This window comes from Hydra viridissima, unplaced genomic scaffold (genome assembly GCF_058129835.1).
Source record: "Hydra viridissima isolate aposymbiotic clone 2 unplaced genomic scaffold, HvirCarnegie_v1 scaffold_1, whole genome shotgun sequence".
Lineage (NCBI taxonomy): Eukaryota > Metazoa > Cnidaria > Hydrozoa > Anthoathecata > Hydridae > Hydra > Hydra viridissima.
Window position 1 is genome coordinate 30057876 of NW_028324300.1, and position 10882 is coordinate 30068757.

Genomic DNA, 10882 nt, shown 5'->3' on the forward strand with positions numbered 1-10882 from the left:
CCATTTGTTCTTCATTGCTTTCCCGCCACAATTTAGTGCCATTTTTTGACCGGATGTTGACGTGCGACGAAAAATGGATTATGTAATACAACAAAAAACGAACATATCATTGGCTAGCCAGTAACGATCCAGTACCGATGACTCCTAAACCAAGCATTCACCAACAAAAGGTTTTACTGTGTGTATGGTGGACTACACCAGGTATCGTTTACTATGAGTTGCTACCAAGTGGACAAACCATTACTGCTGAGATATACTCAGCCCAATTGGACAGAGTTTCGGTTGCTCTTCACCAAAAACAAGCAGCTTTGGCAAACAGAAAAAGTGTTTTATTCCACCAGGACAACGCCAGACCGCACACCGCAAAAATCATGCGGGAAACTCTAGCACGTTTACAATTGGAGATTCTACCTCACCCTCCGTATTCACCAGACCTTGCGCCAAGCGACTATCACCTGTTTTTGGCCCTGGATAATCATATGAGGAATCGACAGTTTCGAAATAGAGAAGATCTCGAAAATAAGTTAATTCAATTTTTTAGTTACCAAACTCAAGACTTTTATAAAAATGGAGTATACCAGCTTGTTTCACGATGGGAGAAAGTTATTCTTGCTGAAGGAGACTATTTTTCAGAATAAACTTTATTAAAACTGTTTTTATGTTTATTTATTTATGGATCTGCAAAACCGCACGAACTTTTTTGGTTGCCTGATATTTTATTTAAAATTTATCAGATGCCGTTTAAAAGACGAAAAGGATTACAGTAAAATTTGATATTGAGAAGTATCAATCGTTAATTCGTTCAAGCACCGAATGGAAATGATGGTCGAGCTTTAACCCTTCTCAAATCTTAAACTTTTATATGTATATTTTAATGAACTTTGATTGAAATATAAAATATATACTAATTTACAACGTGTTGCTTAATCCACAATATATTTGGAGTATTTGACTCAGTCTAAATACAAGGTTAAATTATTTTAAAATAATCCCGTCAAATTTATAATTTCAGGTAAGTTTGAAATGTTGCGTTCGCTTAGTTTTTCATTAACAAAAATAATAATAGATGAGAAAAACAAAACGTATTTAACCCATTAAATGATTAACGGCTTAACACTGGATAAACGCCGTTCGAAAAACGGCTGCCATGCATTGAGCATGCATTATACGGTGAGCAAGACCAAGCTTGGTCCATGCTCGTTTGCCGATGGTGGGCCAATCGTGATGTAGATGGTGGGCCTTGCATGGCCCAAGCACGGAGAGTTTGCTGGGTTGCAAATAATTTTGCTGGGTTGCAAATAATTCTGATTGTTGCAAATAATTTTGAAGCGTTGAAAGTGGTGAACATCTTTTGTTAATGTTACATGCTTTTACTTAACATGATCTGTGTTATCTTCTTTTGTTACATATTGTATGAAAATGATATAAAATTTTAAAAAAAACGTTCAATGAAAATGGCCACCATTTTAATTGAATTGATAGAAGAAGTGAAAAAAAGATTTCATATTCGAGACTTCATAAAAATAACTCTTAGTCCAATATGCATTGGGATTCCAAATACCAAGTTAATAGCTGGATAACCACTCTAAGCGGATCCAGAAGATCTTCAGGAGCGCAAAAGAGTATGGTTAATCGTCGCTTCGTCGCTTGCCTTAAGTAGACGCAATAGTAATGTACGCTGACTTATTTCAGTGAGTCGCGACTTTAAGCAAAAAAAGTTGACGATTTGCATATTAGAGTTGATAAAACGAGAAAAAAAGAAAATAGAAGATAAATAAAAAAACAGTTTGCCATATTGCAGAACAATACCAAAACAAAAGTGGAAACCGTTATAAGTAAATCTTATTTAAGAATTTTTAAATTTTATTGCGAGAAAAGTTTTAGAGTCATTTTATCAAATTTAAGAGTTTACGAGCAAGCTGTTCGGCTCGCATGGTAACTATATGTTAGAAAGTGCAACATTCATTGTGCTGATTTTTGGTAACTTTATTGCCGTTGTTAAAAGATTTATCTGGAATGATTCTGTTAGGTGGTAAAATAGATGCTTGTTGCTTGTCGCTGTTAAAAAATAGACCAAGACACAATTAGTATGAAAAGTTAGAACTTTTCGGTTATCTTATCAAATTTGTAAGAACCCTTATTACGCCTAATTCGGTTTGAAAAATTGCGCACTAATTGGCTTTGGAGGGTTTCGATACAAAATTCATATACCTGAACAGCTGATTCCAAACATTAATCTTCAAAACATCGACATGTAAGCATTACTCTTAAATTGATTAAAAGAAATCTGCTTTCATAATTTCAGACGTTAAGTAAACAATAGTATGGAGTGAATCTTTATGAAGAAATTTATTTGTTTACTTGTTTCTTATCAGTCATAAGAAATAAAGGTGAAGCAAAGCCTTTTGTCAGTCTATTAAACTGTATAAGTTTTTATATAATTAGAACAATATTTTGAGGTTCCTCTCACAATAAAGAGTAAGTAAAGTGTACAACGCAAAAAAAAAAAAAAAAAAAAAAAAAAATCCTTGGAAGCTTGAACCCAAACTTTACTTATTCAAATTCCTACTATTTCAAACTTAACCTTTTTACTGCTTGAGTGTGGAGGTTCAAAATGGTAAATCGTCAGGAATATTTATTATTATATTTTCTAAAATTTCTAGGAATATATGTTAGGTCAATAGTGACTCAGTAAATACAATAAGCTATCAATCAAATATTTCAATGTATTTTTCAGCAACAGAGTTTAGTTTGCACATTTTTAAGACTCGAAATATCATCTGACATCGCCATCCGAATGTTTTTAGGAAAAACTATCGAGGACCAAAATGTGGATTTTTTTGTAATTTTTTATTCAATATATTGTTAAGTTTTCAAAAACTTTCAGAAAACTTTCATATTTTCATTACATTGAAGAACTGCTTTGATCAGTACTAAATATATTTGGATCAGTAAGCAGCAGTTCAACTTTTTTTACTTTTAAATTTTTTTAAGTTTTTAAGTTGATGTAGCACAGTTAGTACAGATAGAATAAATAGTTACATTAAATTGGTAAAGATATGTATTTTTTGATAAATAACTTTGTTTTAAGGTTTGGTAGCATGTTAAGTAAACTTGAGTAATAGAACAAAAGTTTAATATAAGGGCTGCTCGTAAAAAAGAGGAAACAAATATATCAAAAACAATACGAACAATAATGAAAGTCTGCATACCGATCCATCCGAGTTAAGTGAGTTAAGGATCAACGGTTGACAAAAGTTGTTTCTTGATTTAAGATTTTCATATTTCGTTTTTAAAAGCATAAATTATGAGGGACTTTATAGGTATATTTTACTAACCTATAAAAAAACATGTGTTACTGACATTTATAAAAAAACGTTCTTTAAATGTACAGTGAGTGCAAATGAAGAAGAGAAGATACTTTAGATTTGTTTTATTTCATCGGCTATTTTTTCACTATACCAATAACGTCGAAACTTTCTGAGAAGCAAGTGGTATTAAAAAAAAGGTGCTATAAAAGCCCAAGTGGTAAAAAAACAAACTCAAGAATAATAGAAGAAATGAAAAACAACAATATTTTGATATCAAATCATCAGAAAAAGTTCATTAACCAATTTCTACTATTTTACGATGGTCTTAATGAACATATTTTACGAAAAGAGTTTGTGAAAAAAATTAAACTTGCTTTTGCTAAATTTTATTCCACATAAAAGTTCCGCAGTTTCTTTTGATGTAAAACTTTTGCTTCTACACTCATGGTGTTTACATTACCTAAGAATTCCTACAGAAACTAAGAAATTGTTTGATTCAGCAAATAATAAAATGAACAAAATTTTAATAATTCAGCAAACAGAACACATTATTACACACAACAGAAGAAACAGTTACAATTCAAAATACCTCGAAGAAAGCTCTGTGAAATCATGAAGTTGTCCAACATAAGCTTTACGTACGTGCTCAAATAAAAAGTTTAAAGTCACACAATTATTGTCAAATGTGGAATTAGCAGTTAAAACTGAGGATTTTCATTATTCATGTTGTACAGCTTTATAAAAAAAACACTCCTGCAGATACAATTTGCAGGTACAAACTGCAGGCATGATAAACTTTTTATTTTTTTTTTTTTTTTTTAATTTTTTTGTTCTTTAATCTTTATAAACTCGTAATATATAATACAATCTTTACAGTTTAAGTATAGTTAAAAATCACAAGATTACGTTATAACAAATATTATATGAAATAAAACTGTAAAGTGTTAGATTACTTCAAAGAACGCGGGAAACTTGCAGAAGACCGATGGTCTTGTCATCAAGAAACCGCTTTGCGTTATTAATATTTTTGGATACTTCAATTTAAAATAAATTTATATTTAAAAAATCATGTCATCAGTTTCGACAGAATGAAAGTAAAAATGCAAAAAACAAAGAATGCAGACAAAACAAAACAAAAAAAAAAAAAAAAAAAAGAAAAAAAAAAAAATTTTTTTTTTTTTTTTTTTTTTTTTTTTTTTTAATTTTTTAATTTTATTACAATACACATAAATATAAGTAGGTACACGATTTGCTAAATAGGTAATATAAAGTCGTTTTTTAATATATAGTGTTGATAAATAAAAATTTATTTATTTATTAGTGTTGATAAATAATATAATTTATTACTGTTGTTGTTGTTGTTTGTTTTTGAGTTATTTACAGTTTTTAGAGTTATTAGAGTTGATATTGGTTTCGGAACAAAGTTAGTTTTATATATAGTTTTGAATGTTTTAGGCTTAATAAAAGTTCATAAAGTTGTTAGCGTTTAAAATAAGATCTTTTAATAATGTTTTCAGAGTATTTAAGTTATTCGATTTTTCCAGTTGGGTATTTTTGGATACTAATTTGTTATATAGACAAGGACCACGGTACGAAATAGAAAAGCGCGAGAGAGTAGTTTTTTGGAAAGGTACTTTGAAGTTTCCCGTTCCTCTGGTATGGTATCTATTGTTGCTATTTTGAAAGAAATTCTTTGAAAAGTGAGAAGGAACAAGTCCAAGTTTATATTTGAGCATAAATAACAAATTTTGGAATATATTGATTTGATATACATTTAATGCTTTCAAATTTTTTAATAGTGGCTCAGCATGCGAGAGTCTATCCTTATTAAAAACTATTCTTGCAGCATGTTTTTGTTTTCGATATAGTGTGGTTAGTTTGGATCTATGTGTACTCGCCCATGCAACATTAGCGTATATGTAGTAGCTTTGTATGAACGAGAAGTATAAGAACTTTAAATTATCAGGAGACAGTATAGAACTTGCTTTGTAAAGGATACCAATGTTTTTTGATATTTTAGTATTTAAAATATCTATATGTGATTTCCAAGAGATGTTCTCATCAATAAGTATCCCTAGAAATTTAGTTGCTCGGGTTCTCTCTATTTCTTTATTATCTATATTTAACGAAGGTAAATCGGAAGGTATTTTTATAAAGTTAGGATGAAAAAGAATGTATTTGGTAACTTGCTAGAGATGGGAAGCCAGATTCTTTTCTTGGTAAAGATTTCGAATTACCAAGTTCCTTACTTAAAACTCAATCTGAAGTTTTTAATAACATAATTATAAAGAAGATTTTTGGTGGTTGTCCAGAAATACCATTTGAAAAAATGTCGCTTTGATCAGAAAGCATGTTCAAACTTCTCATGATCCAGGTGCTGTTCTTATCGTGAGTAACATCGATATCGTAAGTAAAGGCTAGTTTAGATTTTTGAAAATACCAGTACGAAGTTTCTTCCGTTTAGATTTTGTGCCATTTTTTTGATTTCACGTTTGATAGAAGCAATCAATTAATCTTTTATTGGAAAACTTTTTAAAAATTTGACTTTTAAAATATAGGATATTATCAAAACATTCGAAAATGGGAAAAACTCGCACAAAATTTCTGAAAGTCTGGAGAAAAGTTCGAAATAACCAGGAAAATTTGGCCCGGGGACCGAGAATATTGCTCAAGATGCCAAATGAGGTTCGAGATCCCGAGTCAAAAATCCTCTAGATACCTCGAACCTCATCAAATCTCGAATTTTCTTTGTAATATTTTGTATATATATATATATATATACATATATATATATATATATATATATATATATATATATATATATATATATATATATATATATATATATATATATATATATATATAAAAAGATGTTTGGGTGGCCGTAGTCATACATCGAAAGTTATTAATCGCTAACACCAAGCCGTTTCGGTTGAAGTCGTTGTACGTCATTCATCAGTAGACTGTATTCAAACAAAACCACGTGCGGATAGAGTCAGAATAATAAGCTTGCTCAGCTGCGTACGAGTGCGGAAGCGATGTTGTTGGTGCATATCTAATCCACTAGCGTTCACTCGTTCCCAAAGTAAAGCGACATAACGCTGCACTCAAGGAGTTACAGATTGCTCGAGTGCAGCGTTATGTCGCTATTAACTTGATGTACGACTGCCCGCAGAAGATGCTACGATTAGTCGTCTTAATGACTATGTCGAAGTTAGTCAGATTTACCGAATGATCATATAAGAGAGAATAATAAAAGACGAGAACCAGACTAAAATTTACTTAGTCTTATTTTTAACGAACCATAATTAAGTGATTAATATGCAAAAAACAAGGTGAAAAAATACTTGAGAAATATCATAGTCGCAAGCGGATACTAATATTTTGAATTAAATTGAAAACATAAAAAAGACCGCAAGCATTTACAACTTTTAAAATATTTTTTTTACAATTACAGCATGCTTGCAGCAAACCCACATATACCCAATGCTGAGGATTATAGTGCAATATCTCTGGCAAGTCCCACTGTTTCTGGTTTGTTATTAGATATATTTCTTAAAAGGCTGTAAAAAACTCTAATCTCTTATCATTATTCACGGTTACAGCACAGCACAGAATGAGCTTCCAGAATTTTTTTAATTGTTGAAGTTCCAAATCACTATCTCCAAAATCCATGCAATCAATTAATTTACCATTTTCCTACCTTTTTTTATGTTAGAACAGGGAAAAAAAATCTCCCCAAATCGATCCAAACTAGAACTTTAAAACTGTATAAAGCACTTTACAACTAAAAGGAGGACCTTCAGGACTACGTTCGCACTCATGGCTACTCCTTGATTTATTGCAAAAAGTAAAGCCAGTGAAAAAAAATTACAAGAACCCGAACTAGATCTGTAGAATGCGAGTTTTTTCCCATTTCTACTTAATACTGCATCAAGAGTTTAACGACATGCATTATCAAGAGCCACGAAGCGATTGGATTATACAATCGTTTCGTTATTGCTTTGACTGATTAGTTCACGTGATTTCGGAGTATTTGTTGTAAAATTCTGTTCTGGGGTCACTACTATAAAACTTATTCCGGGGTCACTACTGTAAAACTCATTCCGATCGTAATTCACGACCATTTCATCTGAAACCTGCTGAAATGAGCGGATTACTACTATAAACATATTTTTTCGTAATTTCCGCTAATTTAAGCGTAAAAACCCGATAAAAATTTACGCGATCTTTGAGTAGCGGAAATCGTAAATCCGATAACTTAAGCTAACTTTTTTTTTTTTAACAGTTTCTTGTTTTGAAAGCAAACAGCAGAAATCAAACTCAATCTCTTACATTTCTCATTGACAAAATTAGAATGATAATTTCCACATTTCATTTTACACTGTCTACCTCGACAACAGATTATCAACGGTGGGTAAGAAGTTTAAAATATGAATTTAGGCACGAATAAATTTCTTACTTTTTTCAAACCAAACTCTTATTTCATATGAGTTTCTTCACAAATATCAAACACCAAGTTAATCATTAAATATTATTTGCAAAAAAGAGCCTATTAAGGTTAGTGTCACTAATAAGGAAAGAAACTGCATTGCCAATTGCAAATACTTTTATCTAGATTTCTTTATATTGCAGTAAAACATAATTGCAGTAGAAAAACTCAGAATTTAATTCTAGAATAGTTGTACTATATTCTATAGAACTATTTGAGTCTAATGTCAAAAACAATTTCATCCAGTGGTATTAGCTTTTGACTCCCCATACTACTTTTGTTAGAACCTGTCACCTTTGTAGTCAGTTGTTTGATGTAGTTCCAGACGTTCTTCATAGTTAAATAATACATTTTAAGTTTGTAATATTTTAAAACATTAATTTCATCCTATACAATTATATTGCATTATTGCAGTATTTTGCACCGTCTACATTAGGAACAATTTACACCTTGGCCAATAGGTCACTTTTAGTATATTAAAATATTGTCAGGTAACTAAAACTGATGTCTGGCAATTTTTTATTTTAGTGAAAATGACACGAATTTTCCAACTCACAAAATGTGTAAATGGCATCTAAGGGTCAACATAGAAAGGTGATAATAAAGCAATACTCTTTATAAAGTAAAATTATCAAGGATATGATAACCAATGACTTTTTCTTAACTACAAAACTTATACTAAATGATTAAAAAGAGAATTAAACTTTTCAGTAGACAACAAAGTTCTTCAATTGGTCAGAGCAAGATTAATTATTACTTTAATGTCTGCTAAAAAAATTTAAATAAATGGAATCGAATTGTTCAATTTTAGTTTGCTAGAACAACTTTTAGGATGTTTTTTTTGATGCTTTTAAAGGTATTTATTGTTATTTATAGAGTAGTAGTAGTGGAGAAGGCTTCTTTTTATGGGCTTACAATAAGTTGTATTCAGGACCAATACATTTTCTCTGGTCAAAATGGATCCTGCTTCTTACAAACCAAGCTAACATCAAATGTAAATAAAACTTGGTAATCTAATTTTTAAACTAGGTTCAGAATAATTTGGGAAATGTAAGAAAGTACTACAAGTCTTAGTTAGAAGATGTTTGGAATGGGGAGTCCATCTGCAGCTGCTTTAGAATAGCGAGCCTCCCATGCCTGGGTTTTTTCAAGATTGGTAACCTTAGCTGTTTTTGAGTCATCAGTGACTTGTCACCAAATCTTCTCATTAAAACATCTTTGCATTTTTTAATCCAGTCTGCCAAAAGAATTTTTTGTGACAAACTCAATGACACTCGAACTGCTTGGGCATCTTTTCTCTGTTGCCTTGGATAAACTCTGTTGCCTTGGATAACTTTGATTTAGTGTGATGAAAATTATTTAACATGACAGTAACTTAAAATTACTGTTTAATTGCTTCTATGTGCATGTCTTTGTTATACTTTTAAAAAAATATTTTTTTAATAGGAAGTTCTATGATATATAATTATTGCCATGGTAATATGTCTATAATGTAGACATATCACAAAGGCAAATGCAGTGAAAAAATTACTTATAAATATTTGATAGTTTTAAACGTTTAATAAAACATTGATCAGCTGGCCTTGTAAATTGATATAGAACTTCTTTAAACTCCTAAAACGTATTTTTTGAACGTAGGACTGCGCTAGTTGCACAGAAAGATTCATAATTGGAAATAATTATAATGTATATTTAAGATAAGGATATTGGATATACTTACATTTCTTTTTTGAAATTTGTTTTTCTTGTGGCATTTAGTTGAAAATTTGATACATGATATAAACAAAACAAAATGAAAAAACAACAACAATAGATTAACTGAATAATATCTTTTCGTTTTTCATGAATCCGCTAATATTTTCGTCAAAAAATATTTACGATTCGAAAAAAAATGTTTATAGTAGAGGCAATTAGGGATTATCGAGTTTACGCCAATTTTATGGAATCCGAAAAAATTCATCGAGTTAACGATTTTTTTATTCCGATCGGAAAAAGTTTTATAGTAGTGACCCCTGAAAAAAAAAACAAATTACCAAAATTAAAAAACTGCTTTGGGAAAGCTTTACAGTTATGTTAATAATAATGAGGTTATTTTAGTTGGATAAAAGATAACTCTAATATCGCGGCCAGGACGAAGTAATTCATCACAAAACTTAAAATAATTTTTTTTTTTCTTGTAAAAAAATAAAACAAGCAGCGTGACAAAAACTGTAAGTACAATAAAGTAAAAAAAAAATTAATTTTTTTAAAAAAAATATTTAGAAAAAAACAAAAATATATATTTAAAAAAACATCAATGATTTCGGGATGAGAAAAAGAATGAAAAGAGCATAAAAACATCAATGATTTCGGGATGAGAAAAAGAATGAAAAGAGCATAAAAACATCAATGATTTCGGGATGAGAAAAAGAATGAAAAGAGCATAAAAACAAAGTTTGTAAAAACTAACAAAAACAGTATTTTTAACGTCAGAAGTTACACAGAAAAAATTCAAAGTAAGAATAAAATCTGAAAAATAAATACAAGTGTCCCTTATATACACATCATGAAGAACACAACGCGCTCAAGCATTTGTTCTTGATATTAACAAGCCCAGCATACATCAAAAAGAAAATATTACTTCATGGAATTTAGATTTCCCTTTCATTTTTAAATTTTATCAGACTTGAAACGCGCGAATTTTCAATTGAATTTTCAAAGTTCAATAATTTTCTTCTGACCATGCCCCATCATCTTGAGCCACAGATATCATTACTAGAGGAACCTTAGCTCTAATCGCTGTCATTCTACTTTAATACAATTCTTTATAGCGCATAAAGAATTTCAATCTAAAACAAACAAACAAAAAACATTACAAACTGTACTTCCTTTTCAAAAAACGATGATGCAAAACATTGAGGCTCAATAACACTTACTGCTTGAGAAGTTGATAGAATCTTTGCCCGATATTGAAAAACTACCGCCAATGTGAACAGAAGACGTAACATTTTGAACGGAAATAGCATTAGTAGACTTGACAGATTCGTTGTAGGCTGACGCTTCACTTACATTCGAAAGAGACGCATCAGTGACTGAAAAA

General features: G+C 30.4%; 1 protein-coding gene and 1 pseudogene across 1 annotated transcript in view; one reads left to right on the forward strand and one right to left on the reverse strand.

Moving 5' to 3' along the window:
• The first annotated feature begins 137 nt into the window (after positions 1-137).
• LOC149894425 (histone-lysine N-methyltransferase SETMAR pseudogene) lies at positions 138-638 on the forward strand (annotated as a pseudogene).
• A 9599-nt stretch (positions 639-10237) lies between these two features.
• Positions 10238-10882, reverse strand: part of LOC149894426 (uncharacterized) — a 43058-nt gene continuing 42413 nt past the window's right edge. The window contains exons 8-9 of the mRNA XM_090067900.1: positions 10719-10874; positions 10238-10631 (exon numbers count right to left, since the gene is read on the reverse strand). Of these exons, the coding sequence (XP_089924026.1) occupies positions 10627-10631; positions 10719-10874 (161 nt within the window). The 3' untranslated portion in view covers positions 10238-10626. The remainder of the gene's footprint in view (positions 10632-10718; positions 10875-10882) is intronic.